The sequence below is a fragment of the Chaetura pelagica genome, unplaced genomic scaffold (assembly GCF_000747805.2).
Source record: "Chaetura pelagica isolate M959 unplaced genomic scaffold, ChaPel_1.0 scaffold1145, whole genome shotgun sequence".
In the NCBI taxonomy this organism is placed as follows: Eukaryota; Metazoa; Chordata; class Aves; order Apodiformes; family Apodidae; genus Chaetura; species Chaetura pelagica.
In genome coordinates, this window is record NW_009953300.1 from 102,463 (window position 1) to 115,912 (window position 13,450).

General features: G+C 54.7%; 1 protein-coding gene across 1 annotated transcript in view; it reads left to right on the plus strand.

Moving 5' to 3' along the window:
* The window catches only part of LOC104389090 (arf-GAP with GTPase, ANK repeat and PH domain-containing protein 3-like), a 68,632-nt gene that overhangs the window by 25,707 nt on the left and 29,475 nt on the right, over positions 1–13,450 (plus strand). The window contains exons 6-7 of the mRNA XM_009998045.1: positions 171–275; positions 5,194–5,359. Of these exons, the coding sequence (XP_009996347.1) occupies positions 171–275; positions 5,194–5,359 (271 nt within the window). The remainder of the gene's footprint in view (positions 1–170; positions 276–5,193; positions 5,360–13,450) is intronic.

A 13,450-nucleotide genomic window follows, 5' to 3' on the forward strand; every position in this document is an offset into this window, starting at 1 on the left:
TACCAGTCCCAGGAGAAATAGTGTTGGGAAGGCCAACCTAGGTGATGTTTTCATGAGTCCTGATCTTTGTGTATCTTCAGAGACTGGTCTCCTACAAGGGGCAGTGCTGGAGCTGAGCAGGAGGTGCCTGGGCCAAACACAATCTGAGTCTCTTGACACTTCTCTCCTAGGGCATCCTCCTCAAGCGCAGTGGCAAGTCTCTGAACAAAGAGTGGAAGAAGAAGTACGTGACACTGTGCGACAACGGGGTCCTCACCTACCACCCCAGCCTGCACGTGAGTACTGCTCTGGGCTGGGCAGAGGAGCGGGCTGGGACAAAGCAGGGTCCTTGGTGCCGTGGGTGCCGCTGCAGCTCTTGCAGGTGTCGCAGTCGCAGGGAGCTGCTCAGGAGGGTTTGGAGCAGATGACAGCCCCAGTCTCTGCCTGCAGCAAGGCCCTCTACAGGGCAATTCAGAGCTGTTTTTTACTCTGGGGAAAACCTCTTCCCTCTCACGAAGACTGTCTCTGCAGTGCCAGGCTGGGTGGGAAAGGCTGATACAGGAACCAGCTCTGCACAGAATCATGCTAAGTAGATGCATCTTCTTTTCTCCCTTTCCCTTGCTCAGTCCATTAGAGCAGGGGTTGATGCCTCCTTGCATCTGGGGTGAGGAGCAGGCAGAGAACTTGCAGCCACGGTTTATGGTGCTATTTGGGTGTGGAATAATTTTCCTGGCTGCTAGGTATTGGGTAATGGAGATGAGGTGCCTGTGCAGAGCCTGCCGAGCTGAGCTGTCACTCGATGCATCTCTGATCCTCCTCACTGCGTGGCTCGGGCGCACAGCTGCCTCCCCATCCATCTCTGTCGCCTCCCCACTGTGGGGCTAATGACTTCTTCCCATTCCCTCTTGAGCACAGTTTGCTGCTGAGACAGTGAGCCACGGACAGGCACACCTGTGACAGAGGCCACAGCACCCGCTGCAGAGCACGGGCTGCAGCAGGACGGGCACTGGGCAGACCCTGGGCAGGCACTGGGCAGCAGCTGGGGAGCATGGGGCTGTTCAGGGGGTGCTGGAGCTCTCTCTGGGCTGCAGAGTGAGGTGCTACAGCTCCTGTGCTTCCTGAATGCTCCCCCATCTCCTCAGGCAGGGCTGGGAGCCCTGGGCCCTGCAGAGTCTCCTCCTTTCTGACCCCATCTCTGTCTCATGGGCCCCCTGCTCTAGCACTGGAAATCCAGTCACTGCGCTTCCTTTCCTTGATTTGTGGCAGCCTTGGGGACAGGTTTTCTCTTGTAGTCCTTGATCCCTGTCCCATGCTGTGGCTCTGCAGTTCCCTAACTTTGTAACCCCATTTTTTGGTGGTTACAGACCCAAACTGGGAGGCAGTGGCTGCTGCTGGTTGCTCTGTGTGTGTGCTCACACGTGTGTGGGTTTATCACGTTTCCACCAGCACATCACGGGCCATTATTACAATCAGCTGTAGAGGCAGAGTAATTTCTGGGATGTTGTTTAACCGCTCTCAGATGCTGCTGCTACACACTAGGTTTCTCTCCTTTTTACACTGTTTCTTCCTCAGGGGGTGATCTAGATTGATGTCACTTGCTTTCCTTACTGCACTTCTTCAGCATTTCATTTCATTACGATGTAGCCCCAAGCAAAAATCTGGTTTGCTCCCACCTGGTTCTCCTGGTGATCCACAGCCCGTTGCTAAGAGGGGTGCAGGATGGGCCTCTCCTCCCCCAGGTCTCACGGAAACCTCTGAACCTTGCACCCAGGATGGGTGGGGTAGCACCCGATATGTTTACCTAGAGCAAGGACTAATTAATGACACATGGGCCACAGAACACAGAGCTGCTTGCTGCCCTGCTCTGACTCCTGCAGGGATGGGGCTCAGTGTGCTCCCCCCCAGCCTTGTCCCCTGAGAACTGGGAAAAGAGCCGTGACACCCACTGTGCCTTAGGTGTGTCCTGCCACGCTGACAAAGGCTTTGGGGAGCAGTGTGCTCTCAGGGTGAGCAAAGGCCCCTCTGCCCTGCCTTGCTTTCCCTCTGGACACCTGGTTTGTGACCTGCTTGGAGGGCACTGGAGGAGGTGGCCCCAAAGAGGATGCCTCTCCTCCCCATCCTCTGGAGTGAGCTGGGAGGTGCTGCATTGTGTTCATCACCAGGTTTGTATCCTGTGGCACGAAGCAAGTTTCCTTGTCCCTTCACAGGGTGACACAAGCAGAGCACGTTGGGGTTGGGCAGCCTGGGTCACTCTGGGGCTGTCACTGTGCTCCTGAGGAAGGGCACCTGCTTCTTCCTCACTTCCATTTGCGGTGGCAGCTTCTGGGCCAGCAGGCAGGGTCCTCAGTCAAGGAGACACTTGGTATCCTGAAGTTCCTTCCTTGGGATGTGAAGTCCCGGCTTGTCCCCTGCCTTGCTCAGGGTGGGACACAGGACTTGGGGTGTAGTAGAGGGGTCCCTGCAGGCACAGCTGAGACCTGGGGGAGGAGAGTCTTTGTCAGCCCCTGTCAGTGACTTCAAGCCCTGGAGCATCTTTGTGCTGCATTTGTGTTCCCAATGGCCTTTCCTTGCATGATCCAGGGCAATTCCTGCCTGGGCTTCTCTTCTGCATCTCTGTCATGGCACCTCCCTGTCCCTCTTGGAACAGATGTAGATGCCCCAGGGATCAGCAGCTCTACCTTTGTTCTCTTTCCTCCAGATCTGCCCCAGATGTGTTTGCCCACTCAGAGGAAGGTTACTGGTGGCTCTGGCTAGGTCATACTTATGATTTCATCCAGCAAAAGCTTCTTGGTGGGGCTGTTCATCTGCTTCTGGGTGTTCATCATTCAACCAGTTTCTTGGCACCTCCAGCCCCACTTTGAAGTTTCCTTGCTGGGAGTCAGGCTTAGCTGGTGGGTTTGCAGTCACAGGTGGACAGAGGGTGTTCAGGTGAGCTGAGTGCAGCCCTGACATCCTGTGTTCTCTGACTCCTCTATGGAATTGTGCCTGCCTGGGCCTGTGCTGGGGACCTGTGGAGCAATGCTTGGGTCCCATTTCAAAGTGCCACCTCCACCTCCTGGCTGGAACAGTCAGCACATTCAGAGACTTTGAAGCAGGAGGCTGGGGCTGGAGCAGGGAGCCTGATCCCTGGATCTAGCACAGCTTTCCTCGTGGCAGCTGTATTTTTCTTACCTCTCTGTGAGTGTGTTCAGTGACAGGAAAAGAACAAGTTCTGAGAAGAGACCGGTGCAGTTTCCTCTCACTTCCCCGAAGCCTTGGAGAGTGGATGCTGCTGGTGGTGAGGAAGGTGTGTGGCTCAGCCCAGCTCCACTGGCCAGGCTGTGCTGTAAGAGCTGGAGAGAAAGCAGCTCCCATTTTGCAGCCAGTGGAGCCATTCACACAATCACCTTCTGTTAATTCTATCTGCAACATCAATTAAATTGTTTGTAGAAACTAATTGAATGTGGCTTAATCACACATCTTAATAGCTTTCCACGCTTTGAACTCGTTGTTAATTCCAGTAATAAAATGAAATGAGAGAACTGGCTGGGTAATTAGCGAGGAGGCTTGGGAAGAAATTGCAGTTTTATAGCATGCAATAAAAGCCGTGCGCTGGTGACCGCTCTCCCCGGCAGGCAGCCGGCTAGGGCAGCCGTTGTGCTGAGTTAGGGAAAATCCTCCAGCCCCTCCGAGACTCCCTGCCCAGGGGTGCCACCAGGCTCCCACCCAAGCAGGAGCAGCTTGGAGCCGCGTTGGGTTGGGTTGGTTAACTAGGAATTGCCTGGGGCACCAGAGGGTGTGTGTGTGTCTGAGGCCAGGTCCCCAGAGGCTGGCAGTGCAGGCAGGTGTGCTGCCACCCATCCCCGGGTCTGCTCTGGGGGCTGGATGCCTGAACAGGGGTCTGTGGAAAGAAAACAGTCCAAAGCAAGGTGTGGAGGTGCTGCAGAGAGGTTGTCACCCTTACAGGTCGTCACCCAAGGCCTCAGATCATTGCCCACGCAGCCCCCGTTCACCTGCCTCTTGGGGCCAAGGACTGGGGAATGCTTGCTCTCTAACTGGTCTTAGTCATGTCTTTACCTTCTTGGGTTTGGAACCAGACAGGAACCAACTCGGAGTTAATCCTTTTGGTGACCTCCTTGTGAACTGGAGCAAGCCCACAGCTCTCTGCAGCAGCCACAGTCTCTCCCTGGACAGTGTCTGCTGCTCCTCTCCCATCCCCAGCGCCAGGGATGCACCCACGTTCCGAGTCCCTGGAGCCTCCAGCTCAGTTTTCAGTCCCTGCTGCCCGAGGTCTGCAGGGCAGGGCAGTCCCCTCTGTGCAGCTCTCTGGAGATCACATTGGTTGGGTCTTCTTGGGACAGGAGTCACATCAGAGAGGGTCAGGGGAGAGCTGCAGTGCCCTGTGGAGCAGGGAGGGGTGGGACACAGCTCTCAGGAGACACTGGGGGTCTGCAGCCTTATTTTGAGGAGACAGAATATTAAGTGTGCATGTGGAGTTTTTGGTCATGCAATCAATACCCTACCAGAAGAAATTACGGAAGCACCAAGTTTTGGATACTGTGAAGCTGTGCAGGTGAATGAACAGGGAGTTGTCCTGAGTTGGGGTGTTTGGGCTTGAATTATGCTCACTGTGACCTGAGAGGGAATTTCCAGGGATCCCACTGGTGACACTGTACTACTCTGTATTATTTTATTAGCCGTTGCAGCTGAGTGCTTTGATTAAAAAGACAAGGCATGACAGGGAAGAACTGCTTGCCACCTGCGTGCTCTTTTGCTTCATCTAATCTCTGATCCCCAGCCAGGCTTCCACAAATGGGCTTGTCACGGCACCCAACTGCCCGTGGCAGCGTCCCCACGTTATTCATTTCAGAGCTGACTCGTTCTGGGCACTGAAAGCAAGAGCTGGCACTTCCCTGATGGCAGTTCTCAGGCACCAGCTAGTCCTGGGAAGAAGGCAGGCTGGAGTCAAGGCTTTGCATCCGTGTTGTCAGAAAACAGCTGGCTGTGGACCAAGGGAGAGCCACAGGGTCCTTTACCTCCATCCTGCCTGACTTGGGACTTGGGCAAGGGAGAGCAGCATGTCCTGAACTCCCAGACCAGCTCCCAGTGCCAACTGGGCAGTCACCGCAGGGGGGGAATGGATCCGGGTGTTAGTTCTGCTGGTGTGGATGAGAGGGGAGTTGAGGGGGCACCCAGGGCCGGGCTGATCCTGAACCTTCTGCCTCTCTGCTCTAGGATTACATGCAGAACGTCCACGGGAAGGAGATCGACCTGCTGAGAACCACGGTGAAGGTGCCGGGCAAGCGGCTCCCCAGGGCCACCGCGGCCGCGCCCGGCGCCAGCCCCAAGGCCAACGGGCTGCCCAAGGAGCGGAGCAGCACCCAGCTCAGCGGGGGCACAGGTGAGCAGGGGACCCTGGGGGAACCCTGGGGGGGAGCGGGGCCCTCCTGCCCCAGCCCAGCACTCAGGCCACGTTCTGCTGAGCTTCCTCCCGTGTCTTGCTTTCCCTGCTCTCGGGGATTGTCTTTGGAGGTGCTGGTTCCTCTGTGGGTTGCAGGAGAGCAGCTGTTGGTGGCATTTGTGCTGGTCAGTCTGCAGGGCAGCAGAGCAGAGGGACTTTAAACAAAGGCACAAACTCCCTGAGAGGAAGCAGTTGAGTCTAATGAGCTGCTGTGTATGGGGGAAGCTGTTGTTCCCTAAACCAAAGGAAATCTCAGCCAGGGATGTCTCTTGAGGCCTGGCAAGTTCTATTCTCTTTATTTCCTTTTTTTTGTGGCCCCCTTTTTCTTCCTCACCTTCCCCTGGAGAAACAGTATTGAGAGGGGCTTGTTTTGTAATTATTATTCTGTGTGCACATTCAAGAGGCACAGCTGCCACAGAGAGTAGTGGGAGGAGGAGGTTGGGAGGCTCTTTGGTTTCTCATGGAGTTCCTCCTTACTACCTCTCCTGCCGCAGGAGGTATCTCACCTTGCCCAGGGGGCTGCTGAACTTGGAATTTTCCTGCCCAAGTGTCCTAGGGCATTGGCATGCCTTGGCTTTGTCCTCAGGGTGGGTATCCTTGGCCAGGATGGACAGTTCCCACACACGTTCTTCCCCACCAGCTGTTGGCAGCAGTCTGGAACAGCAGGGGTTGGGGATCACAGGGGAATGCTGATCCTGCTGCTGGTAACGGCAATCCTTCCTGGCCTGGTGCCACCGAGAGGGAGCTCAGTGAGCACAGCCTGGTTTCAGTTCCATCCTGCCCCGTGCCCTGCTTGTGTCCTGTGGTCAGGGTGCTGGGGCTGTGCTTGACAGCATGCTGGAGCTGGGGACGTTGGGATGCTGCTGGAGGGAGTGCCAGGGGCTGGCTGGGGTCCTCAGCATCACACACACAGGGAACGGGATGTGCTGCCATCGCTGGGTTCGCTTGGTGCCAGGTGTGAAATAATAAGTCCTTCTGAACCCAAACTGCTGTTTCTGCAGAGGCAGAACCAGTCTGCAGACCAGATACGTGAGGACAGTTACTGTCCTGGTTGACCAAGGAGGTGCAGCTCCCCTGTGTCCTGCCGTGCTCTCTGCTGGGCTCTGCCATGCAGCACCACACACCTCAGCCAGCCCCAGGTGCCCACAGCTCCTGCCCCTCAGTGTAGGCACTTCCCCAGGGCTCCTGCTCACAGGAGGCTGTTTGAGCTGTAGGAAGAAGTCAAAGACAAACCACAGGAAAGCTTAAGGTGGTGTCAAATCAAATGCCCACCTAACCCTGTGTCTTGCTTTCAGCCCTCTAGGGCCCACTGGGCTCGCGGAACAGAGAGGGGGACATGGTGACCGGTGGCTGCTGCGGGGGCAGCACCGTGCAGAGCTGCTGGGGACACAGTGCATGGGGCTGACAGAGGGCAAGATAAATGTGAGAGGGGATGTGGTTTCCTGGCAGGGAGGGTAATGAGACGTTGGAATAGTTTCTCTGGAGAGCTGGTGCCCTCACACCTGCTTGGAGCTGTTTCCATGAGATCAATTTAGTTTCCACGAGATCTGCTGCACTCCAGCCCACGTGTGCACAGGGTGTTGGATGGAGGGACACGGGGGGGCTGTTCTCATCTAGGAACCCATGGATTTGAGCCCCCTGTCCACAGGCTTCTCTCTGGGCCCCTGGGCAGAACAAAGCTCCTGTGCATCCTGGAGCACGTGGCTCAGCAGGCAGCTCAGCCCTGAGACAGCAGCTTCATCAGGTGGGGTGTGCCCGTCTGGGGGGTCTGCGTGGGCCAGAAAGGCTTTGTCTCCTGCTACACAAATGGTGGGATGTTTTCTGAGGAATTTTTTCATCTCACTGTGATGCCTCCAAGGCTGTTGGCAGCTGGCGATGCAGTCACCACGGTAAGTGCCCTGAGATGATAAAAACCCTCTGAGGTGACTTGCTTCTGTGGGATTTGGGGTCAGGAAGGAGCCTGCCCTGGGTCATGTCAGCAGGGACCTTGCAGCTGAACCCCTTTTGGGGCTGGGGGTGGGACTGGGGTCTGACACAGGCTTTGGGCAGCTGCAGAGACATCGCCTCAAAATTTGCAGTTCTCTGCCAGGGCACAAGGTAATAATCAGAGGACAGGAGCTTGGGAGAGCTGAATGATTTGCTGTTTTACACCAGGAGTGTCTGGTTTAAACCAAACTGCCTGTGTTGAGGGTTAAAAGCAGGCAGCTCTGGTACCTTTGTGACCTGAACTCTGCCAAGGTTAGTAAGTGTGCTGATTAATGTTATGGACAGTAATATATATGTCCCTACATGCACAGTCCTTACCTGGGGCAAGAAAAGAAGTAGTAGATAAAGGGGAGGAGGAGGAAAAAAAAGATAAACATCTCACACTGCCCTGCATATGGATAAATACACATACATGCTGGTGATTATTCAAAATAACCTCCCAAGTAGGTACAGGCAGAATAACTTGGAGCTAAATGAAGTGAGAACAAGGGAGGAGCTTGTGTTTGTGCAGGGTGTGGGTCTCTGAGCTCAGTGGGTGGTTGCACCCTGGCATTTAATTGAAGGCAGCTTTGCTGTAGTCAGAGTTGGTTTTATTTTAGGTTGCATGTGTTCTCATTGCGACCCTGTTTCCAGAGGCTCAGAAGGTTGTCAGGCTTGGAAGCTGCCTCCTGCCCACCTGGGGCTCTCTGCTGTGTGCAGACACAGTGCTGCTCGTGCCCCTGGAGGTTCTGCAACCTCCCTCCTCAGGGGGAACCACAACCCAGCCAGACACAGCCTGGCTGGCCCTGCTGGAGCAGGAGTGGGACATAACGACCTCCCCAGGTCCCTCCCAGCCTCAGACATGTGTCATTCTCCAGTTGTTTTGTCAGTATTAAAAATGTGTCTCCAAGAGCAGTAAATCCTCAGAGATTTGGTGCAATGATGGCCTAGAAGTTCTGTCCTCAATTAGAAACTTTTTTTTTCTTTATCCTCAGAAAATACACTGGGATTTGCTGGGAGTTTTGGAAGTTGGTTACTGAAAGCTTGGGAGCACCTCATCTCCTCCTGGGCTGTCAGGAGCCCCTGGCAGGCTGCTCTTTGCCTCTCTGAGATATTTTTTCTTCACTTTCTAGCTGTAATGTCCTCCTGTCTGTAGTATCCATACCAGATTGAATTCTTGTATGAAATTTTACTGCTAAAGAGGCTGTCCAAAGACAGAAGAGTAGCTGAGATTAAGCATAGGTCTGTACCAGGTTTGGAGCTAACTGAATGCAAATAATCAGCATTACGGTGAAGGTTGGAAGGGACCTTAAAGACCATCAGGTCCCAAACCCCCTGCATGGGCAGGGACACCTCCCACCAGCCCAGGCTGCTCCAAGCCCCATCCAACCTGCCCTTCAACACCTCTAGGGAGGGGGCAGCCACAGCCTCCCTGGGCAACCTGTTCCTTTTCCAGCTGAGCTCTAAATGAAGCCCTTGACACCAGGGAGTGCTGAGGCAGGGCCTGGCCCATGTGCTCCTTGTGGAGCCCCACGTTGGGGCCTTGTGGGCTTGAGAGGCACGTTCCTCATCCGTGTCTTGACACAGGGTTTGCTGGTTGTGCATCGTGGTCACTGTCTTCCTGGTTGTGTCCTGGAAAGCCAAGAGGATGCCTGGGAAGTGCCAGCCAAGGGGAGCTCATCCGGAACATTTTGCATATACCTTCCAGAAGCATTTCTTGTGTGCCCAGTTATTTCCAAGGCACTTTCCTTCTTTTCCCCTTGTTCTTTGGACACTTGTTGCATGGAACCACTTGACCCTCTGATACTATGGTTCAGTCATGCTGTCTGCTGAGCTGTTGGGTGTTCCTGGCACAGTTCTGGCTTACGGTGAGGACTCTGCTGGACAACCCCTGAGGAGCAGCACGGTCTGGCACACAGCTTGCGTGCAGCTCTGGGGGGAGAGAGTTTCTGTGTATAGACAAAAGCTTGGTTGTGCCAGGGGGTCTCGGGACTGAGGGAGGGTGTTGGCACAGGGCTGACACAGTGTCCCACTGTGACAATAACCCCTTCAGTGGGACAGGCGTGTGAGGGACAGCAGTGAAATAATTTGTCTCTTCGAGCCACCCCTCCTTTGTACAGGCTCCACCACAGGCTTCTGTGGGCCAAATGTCCTACATCCCAGTGGCCTTTTCCTGGGGGCCACACGGGGAAGAGGGGATGATGTGACACTGGATTCCTGAAAAGCTGCAGGCATGTGGGATTGGGGAACTCGCCTCGATGAGCGCTCCTGAACATCTCATCACTTAGATGGGAACATATTGTGACTGATGTGCATGAAGGCCAAGAATATGTTACAGGTATAAGCAGTGCGTGGATATAAAGAGAGTAAATGCTCTTTATGATTTGTGAAGTGTTGCTCTTCATAAAAAAAGAGCCCAAGAAGCACATGGAGTAGCAAAGGTAGATGTTCCTCAACAAGCCATCAGTGCCACATGAAATGGGAGCAAAGGCAGGCCTTGGCAGGAGATGCACCACAGGCAGCTTGAGGTGACAGGGGAGGGACACCAGGGCACAGGCATGGCTGGGTGTCAGCTTCAGCATGGCAGTGGTTAGTTGTGGGGTACAGGAGGTGGTCCTGTGGGTGCCGAACCCCAGCTTTTGGAGCTGGGTGCAGACGTGAAGTGGTCTTGCTGATGGATGCTAAGACAGCATGACATGTTTTTACTCTTTGTAATCATTTAGTTCTAAACTTGGAGTGAAAAGTCAAATGTTCTCAGATCATGTGGTGAATATTTGTTTTACAGTGAAGTCTTCCTTCTTGTTGAGGGAAGATGAGCTAAGTTGGAAAATTCAGGGTGCATTGTGTGGAGAAGCAGTTGCCCTGCTGCAGACCAGGCTGCATAGAATTAGGCACAAGTGCTTCCCTTTATTGTCAAAGACTCCTAAAGACTTTGAAGGATCCATCTGTGCTTTTCTGCCTGTCTAATTTTCCACCAAAAGCACCTCATTCAGTCAGAGCATCCCTGCATCTGGGTTTTGGAGTCAGGCATGTCCTGAAAGGACAGTGGAACTTGCCTTTTTGAAAGGACCTTTTTGAAACCACTATTAGAAGTTCTCCACAAGCTGTGCGGACTGTGGAGACTTCTTAAGTCTCAAAGGAAGAGCACAGGTGGGTACTGGCTTTTGGAGACAGCTGGGAAAGAGCTCCTGGGAATTACTGCCCAGTCTTGTAAACCCTGGGTTAGGGGAGATAGTCCTGGCTTGGCCCCATGAACCCCTTTGTTCAGGGTTTGGGGCTGGAGCAGCCCTGGGCAGGGGCTTCTTTGCCCCATTTGTGTCTCATTCCATGCATTTTTCTGGCTTTTAGAATGAGGGCAGCTCTTACCCAAAGTGCAAGCTGGATGAAAAGGAATTTTTTTTAACTAGGAAAGGGCGAGTGGCAGCACAAGAAAAATACAGAGGCAATGTCAGTCAGCATGTAAAACAGCTCAGGTCAGCTGCAGCCCTGGGTTCTTGCTTTGCAAAGGGCTGTAGGGACCTACTCCAAAGCCGTCAACACAGGGGAGAAGGACATGAAGGGTATTAGTGCACATTTAGTGCACACAGGGGCAACCCCCAGAGCACCCCTGTCCATGCCTTGGCACTGCTTTGCAGCTGGGAAATGTAAAGGGAAGTTGAGCAGCTGAACACTGGAAAACTGCCTTTGAGTGAGAGGTGGAAGTGTAAGGGAAAACCAGCAGAGGTGGCTGGGATCTTTGGTTGGAGCAGCTACACGGGAGCGTAGCTACACAGCAGTTTGGGAGCAGAAGACTGCCAGGCCCAGCAGGCAGAGGCAGTGCAGCTGTTTTCCCTTCGCTAGGAATGCTGAGCAAAAGCAGTAGTCCCAGGGGAGGTGCTCCAGCCAGGATTGCACAGGCAGCCAGGCTGGGAGCTTGGAGATGGGAGCGAAGCAAACAGAGCCCGGGAAAGCCAGGGCTTGGTGCTGGGAGGGAGGCTGAGGGAGAAGGCTCAGCCTGCTCTGCAGGGGCTCAGCCTGGGACTCCCCTGCCTCCCGTGGGATCTGCTGCCAAGTGGGTGGGACAGCAGGGATGGCACCTGTGTCTCTGGGTGGAGGGGGCTGAGCACAGCGAGCTGAGCTGGGCTCCAGGCAGGGCTGGGAGCGTAACCACTGGGGTCGTGAATGTAGGGAAGAGCTGGAAGGGGCTGGTGCTGCTCGGTCACCTTCGCCCTGGGGGACAGGAAGGGCACTGGGTGCGGCGGTGGCAGAAGCTGCTTAGGGTGCCACGTCTTGCCTGATGCTCATGTTCACTGCCCAGTAACGAGGGTCCCGGTGCCCATGGTTCTGAGGGCTCACTGGGATCCAGTGGCCCGGCCCTGCAGGGAATGAGCCCCAGGAAGAGACACTGTGTTCCCTTCCAGAGCTGGTGGCGGGAGGAGGGGGCTGGGCCACAGCCTGGCCATGGCGGGGGCAGCGCCAGGGTCCCCCGGCCCAGCCCCCCGATGCTCTGCCTCTGCCGAGGGAGGGATGGGCTCCCCCAGGCCGGGGCTGCTGAGCCTGCTGTGATCATGTCACGTCGGGCTCCGTCGATGTTAACATCTCATTATCTTTGTTACTGTAATTACATTATCCGCTGCTTTATGCAGAATTATTCTCCGAGGACTAATTGATGGATCCATGTTTAATTCATTAATCATTAGCATCAAATTCGACAATTACAGTGCACACTGATTGTGGAATTTCAAATGTAATGAGGGAAGAATTAACAAAGAAAAGGGAAAACCTGTTTCCCTGGCATGCCGCTGCTCGCCACGGGGGACAATGACATTGAGGGAAGAAGAGGCAGCAGAGAGCAGGGTGGTGCAGGTCATGGCAGAGGAGAGGCTGGTGGGATCACCTTGTGCCTTTCTCCTCGTGGCTGCACAATGTGTTCTTTCAGGTCAGAGCAGGGCCATTAATCTCCTCCAAAGGAGTGGGTATTTGGGTCCTGAGGAGCAAAAGCTCAGCTCTCGTTCCTGCAGCAAAGTTGCCTTCTCCTCCCCACATACAGCCTCCAGGTGCAGGAGCAGGGCCCTCAGAAACGTGGCAGGTTTCTGGGGACACCAGGAGCATTCCCGGGCACAAGTGTGCTCACACAGCTTGCAGGGAAAGCCGGCTGGTCAAGGTGTGTGTCCTCAAAATGAGCTTTCTGTGCCCATAATCCTGTGGCTGGTCTGTTCCCTGCAGGGTGTGTGGGCCCTGCTCTTGAGCCCTTGGCTGCCTCTTGTCAATCCAGCATTTCCTTCTCTGAGGCAGGAGTCCTGTAACTCTGCTCTTTATTTTGTGCCTGGTGACGAGCTAGCAGGGAAGCCCAGCAGTTTCTCCAGTCCTGCCCCATCAGCCAGTGGATCTGCTGGTCCCAGGAGCCAGGGTTGGTGCCGTATCCATGCACGGCTGTTTCGGCACCAGAGGTGGGTACTCTCCTTCCCTCCCTCCCTCCAGATGTGGTCTCCTTACTTCTGGAATTGAGCTGCTCCTGCTTCATATTTCAGTGGTCCTTGCCCCTTCAGTCAGTCTGAGGTTGTGGACAGGCCTTCCCTGGCACATTGTGTGTTAGTTAAACAGCCAGAGATCAGAGTGTCATCCAATTGTTCTGGCTGGAAAAGACCCTTAAGATTGTCGAGTCCTACAAGCCCAGCCCTGCCAAGGCCACCACTGCCCCATGTCCCTCAGCACCATCTCCAGGGCTTCCTTCCAGGCATGAATTGTTCCCCAGATCCAACCTCCACCTCCCCTGGCACAACTTGAGGCCGGTTCCTCTTGTCCCATCCCTTGTTCCTGGGGAGCAGAGCCCGACCCCCCTGGCTCCAACCTCCTCTCAGGCAGTTGCAGAGAGTGAGAAGGTCTCCTCTGAGCAATAAGGTTTCCCTTGCTTTTTTTTCTGTTGTCACCCTTGACTGAACAGTGGCACCTGGCTGCCAGCTCGTGTCCAGTCTGCATCCGTGCAGAGCAGAATCTGGATCTAAGTGGGATCTCCAACTCGTTTGCCAGGCACGCAGCCCCTGGGGCTTCCCCAGAGCAACTGGGAAAGTACAATGGTAGTTCCTG